The sequence below is a fragment of the Amphiura filiformis genome, unplaced genomic scaffold (genome assembly GCF_039555335.1).
Source record: "Amphiura filiformis unplaced genomic scaffold, Afil_fr2py scaffold_48, whole genome shotgun sequence".
Taxonomy (NCBI): Eukaryota; Metazoa; Echinodermata; class Ophiuroidea; order Amphilepidida; family Amphiuridae; genus Amphiura; species Amphiura filiformis.
Window position 1 is genome coordinate 98,873 of NW_027305512.1, and position 23,221 is coordinate 122,093.

The 23,221-nt window shown below is 36.9% G+C and overlaps 1 protein-coding gene across 1 annotated transcript in view; it reads left to right on the forward strand.

Annotated features, from left to right (window-relative positions):
- The first annotated feature begins 4,255 nt into the window (after positions 1-4,255).
- The window catches only part of LOC140144299 (mitochondrial Rho GTPase 1-A-like), a 45,556-nt gene continuing 26,590 nt past the window's right edge, over positions 4,256-23,221 (forward strand). Inside the window, 8 exon segments of the mRNA XM_072166123.1 lie at positions 4,256-4,429; positions 10,974-11,064; positions 13,677-13,738; positions 14,050-14,131; positions 14,835-14,878; positions 15,858-16,073; positions 16,556-16,756; positions 18,543-18,651. Coding sequence (XP_072022224.1) covers positions 11,022-11,064; positions 13,677-13,738; positions 14,050-14,131; positions 14,835-14,878; positions 15,858-16,073; positions 16,556-16,756; positions 18,543-18,651 — 757 coding nt within the window. The 5' untranslated portion in view covers positions 4,256-4,429; positions 10,974-11,021.

The window sequence follows — 23,221 nt, forward strand, 5'->3', positions numbered from 1 at the left end:
TTTGCCGTCCACGAAAGACTCCATGGACTGCTCATTTCACTAATGTTCGGCTTTTTTAAACTAAAATTTTACACATTTAGTGCCAAAATGATCCAATTAGGTCTTCATTTTGCAAAAGTTTCTTACTTCTCAGGGGGCATTTTTAAATATTATTATTTTCTTCTAAAATTGCCCCCACCCCCTTCTGACTGCTCTAGATCCGCCACTGCTCCAAACAATGGCGTATATTTCTGTTTGAATCGGGGGTGGGTGAAAAAAAATGTCTTGAAGTATAGTGAATCCAGCACCAATAATATTATTGGAAAAAGAATAACGGTTTAGATTACAAAAAATTTTGCCATTTTGAAGCTAAACCTTTTTTTAATATGGTGCAAAAGTGGAATAAATTCGCGCGAAGCGCACAAAAATTTGCACTTTTGGGGCTAAAATGGACAAATATGAAGTTAATTTGGTCAGAAACCCACATACACGCGTCAAACATTGGGGGATGATTGTATGGACCATCCCCCTGGCAAAATATTGGGGGATATCCCCCCCCCCCGTCCAGCCCCTTCGGATCTACGCCTAGGCTATAGCTCCAAAAACACACATATTGTTAAAAATGTCTTCACAAAATAATATTATAAAAATTGAGCAATGTTTTTGACTTCTTCAGAGGAAAAATTCACAATTGAAAGGGTCACAAAATTTTGAAAATACCCCTTCAGCAAAATGCTTAAAGAAAACCCTGTTCACCATTACCCACTTTATTTGAATACTGTGCAGAGAGTTGTCATACAATATTGCCAATATGTTTGTTATCTACAATAACATAAATGTTTAAAAAAATATGCAAATTAATATGCTAATTAGCTAATTAATTGGTCTGGTGTTCCATTTACCCTACAACAGATCCACCTGCTGAGGTAAATGGAAATATATGATAACATACTTTTATTTTATTTTTGCTAATCGGTGTAAATATTATTTATTTATTTATCTATTTAATGACATCTAACGAGGGTAAACCCTGATCAGTGCATAATGTAGAACAATTTAAAACTGATTCACACTGCTTTCCACAGGGGCCCTCGATACAATAAAACATAAACAAATGATTTACAAGGAAATAAATGTAAAATACACTTAGAAAGTCATTGCACCAATAATACAAGATACCAAATGAATATTATAAAATTACAAACTACATAATATATACAGAGTAATACCATAAAATATTTAAAAGATTAAAACACATGAGACTATAAACAGGATAGACTAGTTAGGTTTGTAAAATGTGCTCCTTGAGCGACTTTTTAAAGTTAATAATATTGCTTATTTGTTTTAAATTGTCAGGATTATGAAATTATAATATACTACAAATAACTAATTCATGGTAGATTAGGAGCCCTATTGATTTGATAAAATCTGAAAACCATTTTTTCTGTTATATGTACCAAGAGAGGGTGCATTTTACGTGGTATTTTACTATGTTTATAAAAATCATGAAAACAAATTATTGTTCTTATTTTTTGTTAAGTCACAAAATATTATCCCGATGTCTTTTCAATGTAAATATAGCTATGAATGTAGGCTCCCTGCACAGGGAGGTAAATAAGGATAATTTACTGGGTGGGCAATTGAATTTATTTTTGCCCTCAAATAATGGAAAATAATTAACTAGGTGGGCAGCGATAATTAATGGCATCCACGCGTTTGGATTTTCGGAAATGTAGACCTGTTTTTGCGTACAATTGGGCTTTGATGTAAAAAGTGGACATTACCCTCCCCCTAAACTTTTAAGAAAAATGATATTCCATATTATATTTCACTTTGGGTATTTAGAAATCTTATACCAATTATCACTCACCATTTACTCCTACGTAGGAAAAAAACAGTAAAATTAGATGGTAATTATTATATGGTGCCCAATTTTTGTGGGCAAAATAATTTACTGGTGGGCACTTTTTGGGCAATGGGCAAGTTTAATTTACTGGGTGGGCAAAATAATTTACTGGATGGGCAAATGCCCACCCCGTTAACATGTTATTTACCTCCCTGTCCCTGCAAGTAATGCCCCTTGTTCCTATTGTTCCATTTACCCCCAATTTGTTGGGGTAACTGGAACACCGTATGTATTTGGACTGAGTACAATTAAGAAACAAAAAAATAAAATGGACAAGCCTAACATATTATTGCTTGCCCCCCCCCCCCCACGATATTTGACAAATGGGGTATCAAAATGAGCGTAAATAAATCACCCTTTTTTTTCTATTTTGAAATATTGTGAAAACAATTATTAGTTCTGAAGCTATAGGCATATTTATAACAGTTGCGTTACTTTTTTTGCAGACTTTATATCATCTCCAAATAAATTGTCTTTCATGTAGATATCAGGTTGACACTAAATTAATGCAGATATATCATCATCATGCATTATAAAGCCTGGTGAAACAGTGCCTGAAACATAATGCACTAATTAATGGTTAATTGGCAAGCTAACATGATACACCTGTTGTCACATCAAAATGCATTGACATCATTTTTATGTCCAAAGGAAGAGACCTCATGGCATCAGGAGTCATGCACATGTCCGTTGGTCAGGGCAGGGGCGGATCCAGGAATTTTCAATAGAGGGGGCGCCGAGCCACCGTCGCTGCCGCGGCGGCTCGGCGCCCACACAAAGTCAGGCGCCGCTCTGCAAAAATGCATTAAGTCGGGCGCCGCTTTGCAAAAAATAGAGGGGGCGCGCGCCGGGTGCGCCCCCCTCTAAATCCGCCCCTGCAGGGTGTGTGTGTGGGAGGGGGTGTAAATTTGATCTCTTATGAGTTCTATCACACTCCTCCACACTCCTTAAAAATGATCATAAGGAGTGCAATTTAAAGCACTCCTTAATCTTTTAAGCTTACGTGTATCACATTTAATTGTAATCACACTCTTCATTCACAAAATAACACTCCTCCCAATTTTGAGGAGTGCTATTTATCACACTCCTCAATTTTTTAAACTCAAAAGCCTGGAACATATAAACCCAAGCCACTAAACCACAAAGCGATAATATCACAGATAGTACCTGTACGTGCAATCCCACATGAGAAAATTTGTATATCACTACCTAGTGAGTAAGTGAAGCAGAGTGCTGAGATGAAAACATCCCGGGGAAAACATCTCATGCATTTTTAACTCAAAAATAATGGGTTTGTTGCCAAGTTGAATCCATCATCATGCCCATATTGCATTCAGACAGGTAGTCGTGCTGTGTCTGGATTTAGAACATAAGCCTGCATGGCTCAACATGAAGTCATAATAACAATGGAAAAGCTATTATCTCATATGATTCCCAATGCTAATGAACAGGAACTTGAAAATATCACTGCCTATACAAGACTCAAGGAGTGATCACGTATATGCATGTCATGTGAAATGTCATCTGACCATAATAATCAATCTTGACTTTTCTAATTGTCACATAAAATCCCACAATGATTGAGATCATGAATGGTACATTATAATGTTGCTTTTAAGACAAGAGAAAAGTGCATCCACTTACTTTGATTTCATCATCTTCTTTCTACACCATGTTTTTACTATTTCAGATACGAGAGAATGTAAGACAAGGACCATCCCTATCAAATATTGCTTCCCCGCCCCCTCCCCCCTCCCTGAGTTCTTGGCTTGCCAAAAAAATTCTTCAACATCCCCCATCTCAATTCGAATATGAAAGTGAAGTACTTGTGCCCACCAGCGTACGAAAATAAAGGATCTATCAGAAATTTTCAGAAAAAAGGGGGTCATTAGTCGGTGTTGGCAATGTCAAAAATGCATGGGGTGATTTTGTACTGGGATGGGAGCGCCCAAAATTTCATATCATTAACAATCAAAAATAGCTCTTTACCCGATTTTAATGTACAAAATAGACAAAACTCGTTGTTGTTTTTTTTTCAAAATGCGGGCGAAGCGCGTCGAAATTTCAATTTTGAGGACTAGTGTTCAAAAAAGGGGCCATTCAGTGTAGGCTATTGAAAAAACGGGGTCATTGGGTGTAGGATTTGCCAAAATTACCGGGGTCTTTTCATGGGCACATGACGTAGGTAATAGGCCTATATGGAGTGCCCCCCCAGGCTACGGGCCGTAGCCAGGGGGCCAACTGGAAGTGCCATGTTCCCAAACTTGTTGGATTTTCTTACCAATAATTTAGTGCAATGTAAACTTGGGTAACTGGATGAATAAATAAATTGGCAACTCGTAAAGTTTAGACTCTTTCACATGCACACATGTGACAACACGTCAAAATAGGATAAATTCGCGAATGTATAAAATTCTACAACTGTCTGATAATGAGTATGTATGAGGTCACGGAGGTAGTTGATCATTTCGGTCCCGAAATTACTTGCTATAACAATTGAATACATATAGATGTAAAAATTAGCAAGTAAAATCTAAAGAAGAGGTATGTATTTACGTATACAGCAGTTGCAATTTAGTGCAAACTGTTAAATAAGCACAATATAAGCATCAGGAAATTGCCTAATATCCGTAAGTCTGTTGAATTCTGCAGCCATGAAGTATTAAATACAAGTATAAATTCAGCGTCGGGCACGTAGAACTCGTCGTCAGTACACGCTTTAAATTTAGCTGAAAATTCAGCACTTTCCTGCCCTTTTCGTGAAAATACATAAAAAATAACTGGCATGAATATAAAAATAAGAATAAAGTTTAAATTAAAGATAGTATTTCTTTTCATAATTCATGATAATAACGTTCTAAAGTTTTATAGCCAAAGCAAGTTAGCTTAGTTTTGGCTAGAGTACTACTAAGAATTGAAATAGTAATGCAGCGCGTCCACCCAAGCACGCTTATCAAAGTTGGTGATGTTACTTCTGATGAAGGTTCCTACTAGTCTAGATTTTTGGTTTTCCCTATAGCCGTGTACTCAATGCGCAGTCCCTAGCCGCCTAGTGAGTAGATTTTCTTGCAATATTTGGCCTATTTACCTTCAAATTTGATCCTTACATGTACTTTGATTCCAGAACAATATCCAGCGTAGTAAAAAAAAATTTTTTGGCGTTTCAGATCGTCACGATGAAGCATTTTTTCAGGACAAAAATGGTTGCTCAGTTCTTCGTCTCATTTGTTTTTGTCGAGGCAGGTGGTAGGTTAGTCTCGCACACACTGTATGTGCCTATAATAGGAACGACATTTAACGTTAGGACCGGCGCAAAATTGGCTGTGCAGAGACTATCGTTTGATGGTGATCAATGACGTATTTTCACGTAACTTAATCAACCAGTCCTTCAACTGCTTACGCACGGTCATCGGGTTGTGCTTGTTCCTTCATGTTTATTGTTTTGAGATCGGGGCCTTAAGATTTAGGCTATTTTATTGGAACCAAAACAACAGCGGGAATCGTGTGTTAAATTGACATTGAAAAGAACAGGTGGGATCAGCGAAATTAACCTTTGTGCGCACGCGCAGTGAAATTTGTCATTTTTCATTCGTGATCATTTTTGTCGGACACGGGGAGAGAGGCGGCTTCTTAAATCATCTTTATTCGCCGAAATTCCAAATGATATTGCGTTTCAAGAATTTGGTAAGAATCCTAGTTAAGTTTCTGATTCTTATATGAGTACAGTTTTACATGCATCGTCCAAATTTCAAAGAAATTTTTTAAAATGCCACAGCGGCGCAAAGTCTTAAGCGTGTAAATCACATTCACACACAAAATGGGAAAAACGAGTCTCAGTGGACGAACGGCGTCCATGAGACTCAGCGAGTCTAGTTCCTACCGACAAGGATAGACGTAAGACGTAAGATGCCATATAGTCGATTTTTGATAAATAAAACATGTTATTAATCATGATGAAAGCATTCAGTTGAACTCGAAATTATACTGATATTTATTACATCGAAATACTAGTATAAAATTTTTATGAAAAAGTTTATATAATTATATTAGTGACAGTAAAAGTAAAGTATATGTAGGCTTATATTATTGAATGCAACATCATAATGTCATTTATTAATCGCATATAAGTCCCAGTTAAAAATAGACTATGGACTTTCAATTTTAAATGGAACTGCGATCCCTAACACAAACACTGTCAATCATACTTGTTTATCATCCAATTTAACCGCACGCACAAAGCCTGGAAATACAACCATGGTACAAGACGCGCTCATGTTCCCGCCGACACAAAGGCCGCATGGTTATGTACCATGTAGTTATTTATGGTAATGGCAGGTGCCCAGAGTAAAAACCATAACGAGATCTGTGACTGTGTGACCAATCACATGCCAGATCCATTTAAAGATGCATTACATCATGGCCAATTTTAGTAGGCCAGGAATCAGACAATCTCATCCATAGAAGCTCATAGTCTACATAGACAGCCGTGTTAAGCATGTAAACCACAATCCAAAGTCAGTAGTCCACTTGGGAAGCTAACAAACAGAGGGAGTACGGTGACTGAAAAGATGATCAGTTGTGAAAATCTATCAATTGTGCACCGTAAATCGGAGTTTTAAGCTTAAATTCAATATCCAAAGTATGTACAATGGGCAAGTGGACAACGGGGTAGTCTAGCTTTTGGCTAGATGTAGTAACTACAAATTTCGAACGTTTGAGGCTTCATAAATCACAGCTGTTACGCCGACTTTATACCACTCGCTTCTTTTACAGAAACAGCGAAGCAGCATGGCACCGCAGTGCACCAAGACGTGCCGTGTGCAAAATTTCTAACGGGCGCCATAACCCGTTTTGTGATTGGTTCATTGGTTGTATATTAACCATTTATCCCGACCGTGAAGCCAATCAATGAACGAGACGGCCTTCATGGGTAATGTAGATCCGACCACGAAAAGCGAAGTACGTCTAACCTGATTGGTTAAAAAAACTACTTGGACCAATCAGCGTGCTCAGTTCTTAACAGCCACGTGCAGGTGATTTCCATGTGGTGTTTCAGCGATGGAGTATAAATTCAGCTTGACAACTCATCTTGCAGGTGCAAGGACAATACACGGAGACAATCACTGACACTACAATAATGAATCTAATGTCTTATTTATGACATGCATCGGGTGGATTTTACGATTGAGGTAAGATTTTCGGCCTGTCCCGGCGTGAATATTCTCATTTTTCTTCATCAAAAATGCTAGCGATGACCAGTTTTTGCTGACAATTTGATAACAAGATACTTTCATACGTCATAGGGTAGAAACGATAGCTGTACAATCGTCCAAAATATACATTTTGATATAGGCCTAAAATTATCTGCACAAAATCTTTGGTCCATACATTGCCAAAGGCTTGGGATGTTATACGTATACTGTTATTGCTCAACTTATTCTACGCATCAGCTTTTGTCCAAAGAAAATTTAAAAAGATGATTTTTGAGTGATTTTTATGAGCAGCGAAAAGTCCACTCCACGACCACGACTATGCATGTGAATATGGTGATGAATGCACACTAAATCGCAACAACACATACGGTCGGAGCCGTGAGTTCCAATTATTCTGTCGGTCACATCCGGGCATGAACCGACTGACAATAGCACTGGAGTGAAAACAACATTCGCATTCACTGAACTCTGGAGTGTATTACAAGCTATCACACTATATAATTGTGCCAGGTTTGACTCTCTGCAAATAAAAATATGTGATGTGGCCCCGACCAAGAGAATTGGAACTAGCTTTTGGCTGTGTTCTTTTCACTCACTTTTTCAGGCTTTTTCAAACTTTTCAGGTTTTTTTCATGGATGATCATTCTCATTCCTGTGTTGTTGTCACACAGCCTCAACTCTCTTGGTATTGATAAAATAAGATATGTCCAAGTCAAAATTTTAGGGATTCAGACATTTTGTGAACCAGATTTGATCACCACCAACCATTATAGCTGTTACACTTCAATAGCAGTTTTCAAATTCTGAGCATTTTTCATGTTTTGGGTCATGTCCCTGTTCGGCTACGGTGTCATGCTCAGATTTGCTTGAAAATTATACAGAATGTGGAGATTGGTGAGAAAAACTCAACTGCCAATTTTTAATTTTTTCCAAAAGAGCGTTTTTGACTTATGTAATTTTTTGTGATTGGAAAACTCCATAGACTTTGCACACGGCATGTTTTTTGGCATGTTGCCAAGTTCTTCAAATCAGCTTAATTTTTGAAAACAAGTAATTTGTTTAAATGTGATTTTCTCTCCTTTATACCCAATGCTTAAATCTGTTTTTTAATTTATTTTATTGCAAAAATGCTACTTAGTAAAGGACAGCAATTTTTTCCAAGATATTGGCCTTAACAAAGGAGATATAAAATGGTAATGTTAGTACTTTTTTCAATTTTCTTGACTTTTTCTAGAAACACTAAATTACCTAAATTCTAGAATTTTTTTAGAGCTAACTACAGGTCCAATTTCAACAAACAAGGTGTCATATGAAAGGTAATCAAATTTAGAAAATTCTCTCGCCAGCTTTTTTTAATTAAGTGTTTCTATTTTAAGTAATAGGTGTTTCTAAAATTCCCTAAAATCCAAAATTTAAAAATTAATTTTCTAAAAAATTAAACACTTTATCCAAAAAAGCTGGCGAGAGAATTTAGATATTAAGCTTATACACCATCCCTGAAAGTTTGGAAACCATACCATACTCCATGTAGGCAAAAAAAATTATTATGTGGAAAAATTTAGGTAATTTTCAAAAAATTAAGAAATACATAAGAAATGGTAGAATTTTTATGAAACTCTAAAAATAGGTGGAGTGAAGACTTATCTTTAGTTTGTTCTAAGTTTAAAATTAATACACAATTCCAATTTGCTATTGTGGCTATTTTGCTGCAAGCTTGATTAGCCGTTCATACTACCTTAAATGCAATATTACCTACCAATTTACCAAGCTAAAAAAGGTTGTGTAATACCGTACTTGACTTTAAAAACATCTTTATCTAAAACAAAAGTTTCAGCCAAATATTTTTTGCCTTGGTTTCATGTAGCTACTAGCATGAGTTTGGAGAGAGTTTAAATAAGAAATAAAATTGGTATGCAAAATTTAGGAATTGCTACACAAAATAAATACTGCATAGCACTTTTTGCTACACAAAATTAACACTCCCTATTCCAGAAAAATACAGAAAGTAAAGTTTTGGGATTAAAAAAATGTTATCCTGTTTTGCCAAATGAAACATAGAATATCCTAATGCTTTTGTTAGTTTTAACTAGCAATAAGTTAAATTTTAATATTTTGCCAATTTTTGGAAATAAGGGCCAAAAACATCCGATTTTAGGGTGTTTTTCGTATGCTGTGACAATCAAGCCCAAAGACTTGTGCTAAGACTAATTTCAGTTTTAATAATATGCATTCTAATTTTTGGAAAAGACATGTTTCATTCTTATAACTAGGGGTGTGATTTTCGGTTAATTTTGTGCCCGGGTACCCGCCGTATTTTTTTTTGGGTCACCAGGTACCGGTCTCCGAAATTGCAAAAAACAAAACAAAAATATATATTTTTTCGGTTTTGTAGTATCCCTGGACCTAGACGCTAGGATCATTTATGGTTGACCTAAAAAAAAAAATTGCATGATGTTTTGTGTTTTTAAATATGACAATTGATAATTTGTATTCATGTCATACTCTATTTTTTTTTTTAGGTCAACCATGAATGATCCTAACATTTAGGTCTAGATCCTGGGTAGACTACTCCGTAGTCCACTTGCCCATTGTCATGATTGTGCATACTCTGGATATTGCATTTAAGCTTAAAACTCCGATTTAATTAATGTGTGCACAATTGATAGATTTTCACAACTGATCATCTTTTCAGTCACCGTACTCCCTCTGTATGTTAGCTTCCCAAGTGGACTACTGACTTTGGATTGCTGTTAACATTTTTAACACGGGACTCTATGGAGAGTGGCCTAACTAAAATTGGTCATGATGTAATGCATCTTTATATGAATCTAACTTGTGATTGGTCGCCCAGATCTCGTTATTGTTTAAATCCTCCCGACACTACCATTACCATTTAACTATACATGGTACACATCTATCTTTGGAATCGGCGCTTTTGTGCTGGCGCTTGAAAGTTGGTGGATGAACATACGCATCTAGCTGCGTACTGTACCACCATGCTTAGTCTTGTGGTTAGATTTGATTGATAAACAAGTATGATTGACAGTGTGTTTTAGAGAACGAAGTCCCTGGGTAAAGTTCTGCTTAAAAGTGAAAGTCCATAGTCCATTTTTAACTCGTAATAAACTGGCAGATTCTAAAATTAGAATTGTTCAGTATTGAAATGCCATTATAGTTATGCCATTATGATATGTTGCATTCAGCAATATAAGCCTACGTATATTTTACTTTTACTGTCATAAATATAATTATATAAACTTTTTCATAACCATTTTATACTAGTATTTTGATGTAATAAATATTAGTATAATTTCGAGTTCAACTGAATGCGTTCATCATGATTAATAACGTATTTTTATTGATCAAAAATGGACTATGGCATAGTCTAGGTCCTGGGACACTACAAAACCATTTTTGGAATTTCGAACACCTGGGCAGGGTATTTCCTGCCCGGGTAATGTAATCTCGGCAGGTACCTGCAAGCCCGCCCGAAAATCCCTGGCTTACTTTTAACCAACCATTTAATTTTTACAACACAAAAAAGTGAAAATTAGACCAAAATTTTTGCATATACTCAAGATTTTGAATGCTTAGACTTTGATTTTTGTGGCTCTATATTGTCAGAAAACATGCTGAATATATGCATGTTTTTGGCTCTTTTTTCAAGAAATTAGTAAAATAGTGAACTTTTTCTTTTATCTCCAGTTTGGACTAAATGAATGAATAGGATTGAGTTATGTTTGATTTGGCAGAACTTGATAATATTTTTTTAATCCCCAAAAAATAGTGGTTTTCTGGAATGGGGAGTAGTGCTGTCAGACAACGAGAATCCGGAATCTATTGTTATCATGATTGTCTTTTGTTTCCTTTTACAGTGATTTGACACAGTCGCTTAGCTCTTGTCTCAGCATCGGCAACAAATTATGTATGGGCACAGAGATGTTCGTATCCTCTTACTTGGAGACAGTAAGTGAATAACATTTAACAAACATTTTGCAAGATTTGATTTTTTTACTATACTAATTCAAGATCTTAAGGCCTTTTTGTATGGAGCATTGTCTTGTTAAATTGATATGTTAATGCTGGGTGGTAAAATACTTAACGGTACGGTACTCGTTTTGTACATTGTTTTACTACTTTGGGTTGAAAAAGTACTCTTTTGTACCATGTTTTGCTACTTTGGGTTGAATAAACTGCAGTTTTTAGCTTGTCTATTCAAAAGCGTTTTTGGTCTCATGGGGTCTCCCTGTTTGGTTTAGTTTTGGCTGGATTTTTTCTTGCTGTTCGGGGAGTAAGTCGGTTAATATTAATTGCCCCAGCTCCAGCCATATCAGTAATGTCACCCTTGTGAGGTAGTAACTGCAGCGGGGCTTGTTTTTCCCTCAGCATTCTTGATTGGCTGCCTTACGACCTTGCCAGGCTGCACGGACCAATCGGATCTCTTGTTAGCGAGTGTCTGTTTTTTTTCGCTGGGGTTTTTCTTTCCTCCTTATTCACTTTTTCGGCTAACACTGCTATCTGTCAAATTTGTTTGAGAATCCCGCCCAACCCACCCAGTTTTGTAGGGTTCGGTGGGTCGTCTCCAGACTAATGGTGTTTGGGGGTAGCTGGCCAGGTCTATGCGCAGACCCCGTTCCGGATGTGGGGGTGGGCTGGCAAGATATCTTGCAGCCTTGTGCTCAGCCCGGGTATGGCATGTTTTTCAGGGGGATCAGGGTCTGGACCTATTCTTTTTTGTTAGTTTCAATGGTCTTGTCCGGGAAATATTTGGGAGGTGTGTTGCCCAGGTGGGATCCACCATCCAAATCATCAAATAGTATGTCCAGAATCCATTCCCACCTTTTTGTTACCCATCAATGGGAAATCTCTGTATATTCCTACATGTGTGTGCATCAGTGTGGTGCATTGACTGCTTCAGCTATATCCGCCAAAATAAAAGTTAATTGGGTAGTATCAAAATTGGCTGTGTGATGAGTTGTTTTTTCTCTCTGTGCATGTAGCCTAAGACCCTCTGAGGACTTTTGTACCTTGTTTTGCTACTCGTATTTCCAGGATAACAAAGCTAATCCACCATTAAAATGAGGTGGTTTGTGCAATAGAAAGTATTTCCTTTTTACAGTGTATACATGCGAAAACAACACGACACATCGTTTTACTAAAATCTCAGATTTTGTCACAAATACCGCACCTTAAACATTGATTTTTGCATGGTATGTAAGTTTATTTAATATACTTTACATTTTATTGTGTAAAAATCTAAATTTCTAAAACATTGTGGGCATCATCAGGGACTGTCTTTTGGAATTTGCAGGAGAGCATTAAATAGCTCTCCTGGAGCCTTCAAGGAGACCTGTTTGAGCATTTACAATAGAATGTAAGGAGAAAATGGTCAACTAAGGAGAGCTAAAAATCAACTCTCCTATATCAGATTTAAGGAGCACAATAGCACGGTTTGCTCTATTCAAAAGTCAGTCCCTGCACCTTAGCAAATATGTTGCAATATTACAGCCATTGATGTTCTCATGTCCGCAATCCCCATTCAAATATTGGATAATACAAGCACGGATACTGTCATTTGTGACTGTCATTTATGGAGAGCACATATTGTAGCTCCTGATATTTTCACTATGTGCCCTGCAAACTTTGATTCAAAGTCTCCAGTCTGTATACTAAGCAATGCTTGTCCAAGGAGAAATGTGCTGCTCATAACACAGGTGCAGAGGTGCCAGTAGTGTGGGATATGTACAAGATGTGTGAGTCTAGATGCTTAGAGAACCTGGTGGACTGCAGATGGCTGTATAAAACCCTAACTGCAGGGAGTGCTGCTGACTGGAAGTAAAATATGAATGAAGGCTTGGACTGATCTGGATGTTACAGCTTGGAAAGTTGACATTTGTGGAACTTTGCTCAGTGCACACTGACATATGAACAGTCTCCTTGTTTTAAGAAGGTCCAAATCTAACTGCAGAGCCAAGTCAGGAGGGGAGATTGTGTGTGTGTGGGGGGGGGGGGTGCGACCCCCCGCCCCGTAATTTGCAACGTATACAAGAAGTCCCAAAATTTAAGAATTTGCTAGCATAGTGAGCCGAAAAATCAGATTTTTAAAGCTTTGTTGGTAAAAAAAAAAGGGTCCAAGTTTAGGGAAAAAAGTTCACTTTTCACAAAATTACCCCCCTCCCGGAAAAAAGTCCACTTTTTCAAAATCAGCACCCCTAACAAAAAATCTCGGGCCTGTCTAACTGGTGAAGTGGTGGTGTGACAACAGTGACATAATAGCCTGCCTATCAAAGTTTCCACAAATAAATTATTTAATCATTTGCCATAAAATACATCGCAAATTTCAAAAAATCAAAATTATTTGATATCAGAAGGACATTTCTTTGTATTCAGATTGCAATTTGATATGTGCTTTCATGTCCCAGAAAAAATATTCCAAACCTTCATAACCCAGCCCTGAACTCAACACTTAAAATAAAAATGTTTAGATGTTGGGTTTCAATGTGAGGTTGAAAATACTAGATGTGTTATGATTGGACCAGCACACTATTTTATGTTCCTTCCTTTGTGTCTGATTGCAGGTTCTGTGGGCAAGACATCCCTGATATTGACTCTGGTCAGTGATGAATTTCCTGAAGATGAGGTGTGTATTTTTAACATTACATTTTTTTACTGACTCGGAGGCAGATGATGAGGTAAACAAGTTGCCAGCTCAGCTCAATGTTGTGAGCAAACAGACCAACGGCAGTTGATAAAAAAATGAACTTGATCCATGGTGTAATAAATTACCTTTTATCTGTTGAGCTCTTTTGTTTTACTATTAACTGAACATGAACGGTAAAGCTGCTACCCACAATGCACTGTTTTCACCATATAAATAATCTGCTGTTGCACTAATTAAATGGGGTAGTGAATTGTTGAAGTAACATACTCGGAATCAATTTTTGCCTCCAGGTTCCTGCTAGAGCTGAAGAAATTACCATTCCACCTGATGTAACACCAGAGAAAGTACCAACTCATATTGTTGATTTTTCAAGTAAGTAAAATTTTGTGTTTTTCTTCATTTGATCTAGAAACACTATATTGTCCAAATTCAGTAGTTCGTCTCAAAGCCCAGCTTTTTAAGTATTAAGCTTATTTACCACCCCTGAAAGTTTCGGTAACCAAAGCACCTTCCTTGTGGGCTAAAATAAAATTAAAAACTGCCATAATTTAGGAAATTTTCTAAAAATATAGAAAACCATAAGACTATCTTAAAGTAGGTGGGGAATATTTTTCTTTGTTATAGTTAAAGATTTAAATGAATAGACCTGATTGATTTGACAAGGAAGATTTTCCTGCAAGGGTGTAGTTACCTTAAGTCAGTTACCTTAAGCATTTGAATTTAGTAAGCTAACATTGTATAGTACCGGTACAGTCTTGATGGTACAAGCCAATACAAGTTTTCATAGCATTTTCATGTGCACACTTCATGAACAATTGGCCATCATTAACAAATGATGTTGGACTTAGCTTGTTGGTGAATCATCTGTATCCATATTATTCTATGATGAGAATTATCAGTATTTACAGTTCATTTATTGTCCATTCAGAATGTTTAGGTAGGAAAGTCAGTAGACCGACTTAGTTTTAAAGCAAAGATCCTAACAAAATATCACAGATATTTTAATTTTAACCAAGTTTTAAATTTGTTGGCTCTGAAATGTTTTTTTAATATTTTCTCTCCCTTTTTTTCTCAGCAAGGGAACAAGGCGATGAAATTCTGTTAGAAGAAATAGAAAGGGTATGTTTATACAAGAATTAGCGTCCTCTGCTTCATACATGTATACTGTCATGTCTCAAAAGGCAGCCTTTTGTATAATTGTCATCTAAATCACCTTGGGCCTATAATCTTAACCATGTCCCGAATATAAAGCAGTCAATATTTGTATACTATTTTGTTGTGACATTAAAGTACTCACAAATGAACTTTTCTGACTACAGTTCTCTCAAAAACACCCTGTAATAGTTGCCATGTAAATGTCACAGCACCTCATTTGAAAAAAAGTTGATATTCTCTAATTGATCTGTGGTGACCCATAAGCAATTCTCTCGGTCGGGTCGTTCCATCCATTGCACTTAACCTATTTCTCACGACTGTCAAAGGGGACACCTTCATGAAATGCCTATCGGTTTGTACAGCGCCTTTCAGTTCCAGTGGATTTTATCTGCATAGAAAATACCAAGACATGACCTTAATTTTCTCCACATTGAGTGTGAATTTCAAATGGGTTAAATGAATGGGTGACACCATTTGAAATCTACACACCCTGTGTGGGAGATTCAGGTCCTGTATTCTATAGGGGTGTATGGATTTCAGCTAGAATAGCCCAATTATGCAAATGGCACATACCTGTGTGCATACAATTTGCAGTAAAAGTGATGTAATAATTGGATTAACTACCTTAGCAATAGGCGAAAACAATTTTTGAATATATTGCGCTGCACTACAAGCAGGTTGCACTCATCCCCTGTGTATGTCTGCAATCATAAATTGAATACAATACCGTTCTTTTCAAAGATACTAATCTTACAGGTGCGAGTGATCAGCATGATATGGTTCACAGCGTGTGAACATACAAATGTACTAGTGAAGTGGGATATATTCAAAAATTGTTTTACCCTATAGCTATGGTAGTTAATCTGATTATTATATCACTTCTCTTTGCACTAACCCAATGATGTAAACCAATAACTATAATCTTTGTACCATTTTCTCGTAGGCTGATGTAATCTGCATTGTATACGCCATCAGTAAACAGGAAACTATAGATAGTATAACGGAATACTGGCTGCCATTAATACGTAACACTCTGGGTGCTGAGCATACCACACCTGTCATCTTAGTTGGTAATAAATCCGACCTAGGAGACTCCAACAGCCTAGAGAATGTGGTGCCTATAATGAATGACTATGCCGAGATTGAGACCTGTGTAGAGGTGAGGGCGCTTTTATTAATTTCACATCACAATTTCCACATACTGCCGAATACCAAATTGCTATATACAGACCATCTATAACCCATGAAGTAGAAGAGTGGGCTCATGTCCAGGGGCCACAGTCTAAGAGGAGGGAGCCAAAATCTGAGAAGAAAAAAATATGAAAATGTAAAAAAGTATTAGAAAATAAAAGAGGAAGGGGATATGGACAAATCAGAACACATAGTCCACCCCCACCCCTCGTGGGGTGGAGGGGCATCGCATGTGCTTTGGGCGCTAATTTATCGGGGATGCCAACAATTTTAGCACCCTCAATCAATTATGAGTCTCCATACTGTAGAGGTATAGGTAAATAACTCACTTCCTAGCCACATGAGTTGCTATAGCTCAGCGGTTACAGCATCGCTTTATGAACAGAGAGGGTCGTGGGTTTGAGTCCCTCTAGCAGCAAAGTTCTTTTTATATTTTCTTAATCTCCCCAGTGTTCAGCAAGAAATCTCAAGAATATCTCGGAGGTGTTTTTCTATGCCCAGAAAGCTGTGCTGCATCCAACAGGTCCACTTTACTCGGCAGAGGACAAAGAATTAAAACCGGAATGCAAGAGGGCGCTATGTAGAATCTTCAATATATGCGATCTAGACAACGATGGCATTCTAAATGACTATGAGCTTAACCTGTTTCAGGTAAGTCATGATTAATGTCTGTAATGGGCTATTCCATTTAAACTCCACACTACCCCTGTGGAAGATTTTGGAAATGTGTTTCACAAGGGGAGTATGAATTTTAAATGGAATGAACACATTAGGCAGCTCCATTAAATCTCACCCTCCCTCTGTGGAAGATTCAGGTTGAATCTTTCTCAGGGGGATGTATGAAATTCAAATGGAGCTGCCTAATGTGCAAATTCCATTTGAAATTCACACTGCCCCTGTGGAACTATTTCCCAAATCTTCCACATGAGTAGTGTAGATTTTAAATGGAATAGCCCATTTGAAGTCACTGAGAGATACACATACATGGGCTGCCTGCCACTGGGTTGGGAGAGAGATATCCAAGCCTGACTATGAATTACTATCCTTTGTAACAAAGGTAAACAGGAACAGGAGTGCTTTAAAATTGATACAGTGTTGAGCCATTAATATAAAAATTGAATTCTCTCTATATGGGTGTCAACTGCAGACATCAAGTTTCAACTATTTAATTCAAGTTTCAGAATTGTAAACTTTCATTACCATATTTTGAATCAGCATGAAAATGCATTAAAATGAGTACAAACAAGCCTAGTATTGGTTCAGTGATTCTTAAGATCGATTTTGATATTTTGAGAAAGCTTTGACTTTTCGTTGAAGCCTATGGCCAGGATGCAGAGCATTAAATGGACTTGGTCAATGGGCATGTGGCATTCCTGAATGATTTCAAAACTTGTCTCAAACAGCTGAAGTTTATGCAGTCTATAAATATGACTGTGACATTTTAGCCTGTTGAAATTACTGAGAGTTTGCAATATTTGTGATTTTAAACTATTGAGAGTTGGGTTGGGTACTTGGGTTCATTACTATTTGCACCATTTCCCAGTACCTATATATATCATAACCAATACGGGAGACAAGGCAGACCAACATACTCAGGGAAGAAAGCCCAGTTTTAGATGCAGGAGGAAGCCAGAGAAAACCTGCGAGTACTGACTGGAAACCAAATGCACATAAAGTCGTTTGGGAACGGTCAAGGCTTGAACCTGTGACCACTAATTGTGCAAGTTGAGGACAGAGCCGCTATGCTAATACACTCCCCTGCAACTACAGATTCCTGACAAAAAAATTAAGCAATTTATTACATAAAAAGCTTGTTCCAAAAAATAAGGTAAATTCTTAAGTCCAGTTAGAGTAGTTAGTTGTTGTTGTGATTTGGTATCTTGTGAATAGTAATGGTGAAAATTGTTGTAGTCATTCTGAAATGGGCTTGATGAATAATTCAAATATCACAGTTACACTTTTGTAGGTCTTATGGTTCTTGAGTTATGATGTAAAGAGTGTCAAAATGAAACATCTTCATAAAACGACACAAATCTCAAGAGCCACAATACATTAAGCAATTTTTTAAAGTGCATGATTTGCATTCCATACCCATTTAAATCTTTAAAGTGTAACTTTTCATTAATCCCTAATCTAGACAATGAAAATTTACTTTTTGGAGTTGAACGACCATAAGTACTCTGTCTCTGACACACCTTAATGGAAAGAATCTAAATTATTTAATCATCCTTGGATCCTGTTTCCCTCCAACTGTGACAATTTTCAGACCGGGACTTTTTGCTCCTCGAAATGACCATATTTTTTACATGCATGATAACGATTGTCTGTCAACCTGATAAAAAATATTAGAGTTTAACAAGATAAGATTACTGGTACATCCTTGAAGTTTGTTTTTCAAATTCTTTGTATTGCTTGCTTTAATCTATTATCTCCACAGAGACGATGTTTTAATGCACCCCTGCAGCCTCAAGCATTAGACGATGTCAAAGCTGTAGTTAGGAAAAATATCCCCGAAGGTGTTCAAAATAATGGGCTCACACAAATAGGTAAGTGTCAGTCGGATATATGTAGGAAGCAAGAAGTTAACACAATATTCCATGCACTTCCTCTATTATTTGCTTCTGTGTATTATTGTGTTGATGTTTGGGATATTTTCTTAATGACCAAAACAATGACTGGTGTCTAGGCTGTGTTGGAGGCCTTGTATGCTGAACCTACTGGAAACTACCTTGTGCTGGGATCACATAAGGTTAGGTTTGAGGATAGGATTGTGTTTAGGGGTGGAATTGAGGATCAGTTTAGGGATTAGGAGTTAGGATTAAGAAACTAAGGTCAGAGTGAGGATTATGTGGGAAGACTATTTTTCTAAAGTGGTTGTCGGCAAACCAAGCTTGTAAATTTTTTAATTACTGTGCAAAGTTATTGTAAGCACAGTAATTTTCAGATATTTTGTAAAATCAAAATATTCTTGTCCTTGCCCTTAGAATTTCCATGTATAGAAGATAGATGTATATATTCATAAGCCAAAAAAAAAAATGCTCATAATTTTGTCAAAATACACTAAAAATAATTCTCATGATATAGAATTGTAGATTCAGTGGTAATAAAATGAAATTAATTTAAATTAAACTTGTTTATTTCGCATACTAGGAATGCTTTCAAGAAACTTCCTTGCTGTCACCTGTTTGTCCCTTGATGTTTTTTTGGGTTTTTTTAACTGCTAGGGACCAACCTGATCAGATGACATCACACTAGATGTGACTGATCAGGTTGGTCCCTAATGTTGAAGTCTATTTATATTATTTTCAACTCTCATGATGTTCAGACATTAAGAGTCCATGCCACAAATACATTACTGTGTTAAATGTTAGCTATTCAATGCAAACCTTCAGTTTTTAAAAATCCTCACTTAACCCTAACGCCTATAAATCTTACAAAATCTTACAAAGAAAACCACTGCGCATGCATGCATTCCATGTGATGCCATTGCGCAATCACCAAAGTAATTTATGGGCACCAAGTCGCTGGCTGGTCAAGTGACTCGTGTGCGTGGCACCCGAGGGGTCCCGGCCCGGAGTCAATTCCCGGGGTGCCAAGTGAAATCTTTCTTCATCTTCTCTTCTTTTTCGTTCCTTCTCTGCCTTCCGATAGCAATAAAGCATGTTCCTTGTTAGGGTTAATATTAAATAATCAGGGATACCAGTTTTCAGGTAATTACTATTTCCTACTTTTTGTAACTCCAAATTTCCCCACTTTTATTTATTTTGAACTCATTTTGAGGCTTTATAGCCCAAATTCGTTATTCAAAAAAGAAATGCGACCCTGATTTTTCAGGATCTAGGGTCGGTTGCTAAAGGCAACACAATTTTTTTTTGGCCTTATTTATGATTTGATAACAAATTTGCACCAAAACACAAATTTTCATAGAAAATAATTTTTCTCAATTTGAAGAAGGCAACAGCTGGCCTGCTGCCAATTTTAATAGACCTGATTGTCCTTTTGTCCTCTGCTAAGTTACTTAATTTAATTCATTAACCTTTCCTTCACACCGGACCACATTTGCACATTTCCTACAAATTGAATGTTACAAGTTTGTTTAGTCTGTGGAAACAAATGTTAGCACGCAACAGTACAATGTGCCCTTCCTTCCATCCCACACAGATATTTCCTGTGTATGAATTAGTCTGGTCTGAAAAGGTCAGGAAAGTCAGGATATTCCTTGTGGTCAAGGAAATGACATGTGTATATGTCTGACACATTTTCATTGTAAGGTAGGCATAGATTATTGTGATGGCCTGTCCCTGCCATATTTCCATTGTAGAGTAGACATAACATTGCAATGAGCTGCCAAGGTGAATGACCTTGTGTACAATTACTTTTTGTATATTAAAATGAAATTTATTATTATTATTATTATTAAATTATTATTATTATTATTATTATTATTATTATTATTATTATTATTATTATTATTATTATTATTATTATTATTATTATTGTTATTATTATTATTATTATTATTATTATTACTGGCACTTTCGATCAAGTAGGGTTGGTCAGTCAGAATTTTTTTTTTGAAGAGGCTAGTTGGTCCTAACAAATGACATAAAGCTTGAAAATCTTAACAATGCTTGAAAACAGTTTTTGACTTTTGTTTAATTCAGTTAAAATTAATCCACTTCTAAGGCCAAAAAATGACTGTTTTTACATTCACATAGTTAAAGGCGCCCAAAAAGCACCCAAATCAATCGTCTATGGCCTTGGGAATGCTCGTGACGTAAGCTCAGGGTTCGCAGTTATGTGATCCCACTCGGAAACATGTAACAAGCCTTGCTTCCTGTACTTTGCAAGCTGCCCGGCAAGTCTGCTTTTGTATTCATTTTCGCAATAAAGCTTGAAATTAGAGGAATATTCAAGTTGTCAACACATAGATTTTCCGTAAATTTTGGACAAAATCAGTCGAAACTGGCTGGGTATTTTTTTTATTTTTATTTATTAGACTCTATACACTGGAGATTGCACAATATCATAATAACAGTTAAATATAAAATAGCAAAATACATTCTGAAAAGATTACAATAATATACATGTTTAAAATACGAATTAATACCAGTGCAGAGAATGGGACCGAACAGGTGCGTATCACCTCTAAGACCATCCCACCTCAAGACCAAAAATAAGCCGCCCATGCCCAGTCCCCTCCCCCCTTTAAGTAGACCTGCACATAGTGCAGCTACATGAAGAAAACCACGTGCACGTACTGTTGGCTTCAAATTTGAATCAAATTTTGAGTTTAAAAAAGAACCGCATTAGTTTTAAAAATAGAAAAAGATAAAGAAGACCTAGTACTAGGAGGAAGCCGATTCCACACAGATACAATGCAGTTAAAAAAAGATGACTTGAATGCCTCAGTCCTACAAAAGGAACCTTAAGAAGAAGAGGAGCAGTAGATGATCTAGTGGTGGGATGCCCTTGTCCAGACCCAGAGTTGCAAAATTTGACATATTTGTCAATGTCCAGGTCATACACACCTGTAATACACTTAAAAAACAAAGAAAGGTCAAGCTGTTCCCTCGCATTGTAAGAGGGAGCAAGTTCAATTGGCACAAGCGCCCCGATAGTCCAGATCAGGATAGTGCATAATGAATTTGGTAGCTCGCCTCTGGACACCTTCCAGGCACTCAACATTGTGTCTGGAGGTACCACTCCAGAGGCAGCTACCAAACTCAAGATCACTCCTGATCAGGGCTAGATACAGGGCTTTGGTGACTTTCACAGGTGCGTTAAAACCTACAGTGCGCTTAATCAGACCCAATTTTCTATTGCACTTTTTGACTACATTGTTGATATGAGTATTCCAGTCTAATTTTGAAGATATTTCAATACCAAGATCTTTAATGGATTTAACAGAACTAAGTTTAATGTTGTTCATGAAATAGTCAAAATGAAATGGTTTTCGCTTTCTGGTGACCGAAATAACTTGACACTTGGAGGGATGAAAATTTAACTCCCAGGTGCTGCTCCAATCAACAAGTGCATTGAGATCATTCTGGAGCAATTGGCAATCATTTAAACTGTCAATATTCAAAAACATTTAGCATCATCAGCAAAAGGGCAACTTTGGTATTCTTGGCAACACTGGGCAAGTCATTGATATATAACACAAAGAGGAGGGGACCCAAGATGGATCCCTGCGGGACACCGGAAACCACAGGCAGCCAGTCAGAGTAAGTACCATCCACAACAACTCGTTGACATCTGCCTGTCAGGTAAGCTCTAAACCAACAAATAAGATCGGAATGGAAACCAAAAGAACTGAGTTTGTGAACAAGGAGGTCATGAGAAACGCTATCAAAAGCTTTGGAAAAATCCAAATACACCATATCGACTTGCCCAGAGTTGTCAAGAACAGAGTTAATGTCATGGAATACCTCAATAAGCTGAGTAGCTGTGGAGCGGCCCTTAATAAACCCATGTTGGAGATGGTAAATCTGGTCTTTGACTACAGGAAAAATAATATCAAAAATGGCACGCTCCATAACCTTACCACAAATACATAGTAATGAGACAGGTCTATAGTTACTGGCTTGCTGTTTGTCAGATTTCTTAAACACAGGGACAACGTTAGCATCAAGCCACTGGCTGGGGAGTTCGAATTTCATGCTGTGATCAATTCCATGCGCAAATGCTTGCTGCGACTGGCGACCGGTCATGGCATAATAAACATGATCAGATTAAATACTTGTTTGTGACATTCCCAGTTCTTGATTCATTTTATGAGGGGGGAGGGGTGCCAGTATCCAATCTTTGCATTGAGATTGTGTCTAGCCTGGTACGTTGTCTTTTCTGCTTCCTGACAGCATAAGCTTTCCATTGACATATAACTTTATTTTCAATGAGTTTAACCTTTAAAGCAACTTGCAGATACCAGTATTGAAGAAAGTAACAGAATAAAAGTAAAACAAGGAAAAATAGTACCCCAAAACAAATTTTAATGAAATAAACAACAAAGTTTCGGTCATTGCTCTATGTAATATGACACAGATATTACAATATAAACATGTTTTAAAACATTTCATTCATATATACCTAAAAATAAATATTGTATTATATGTT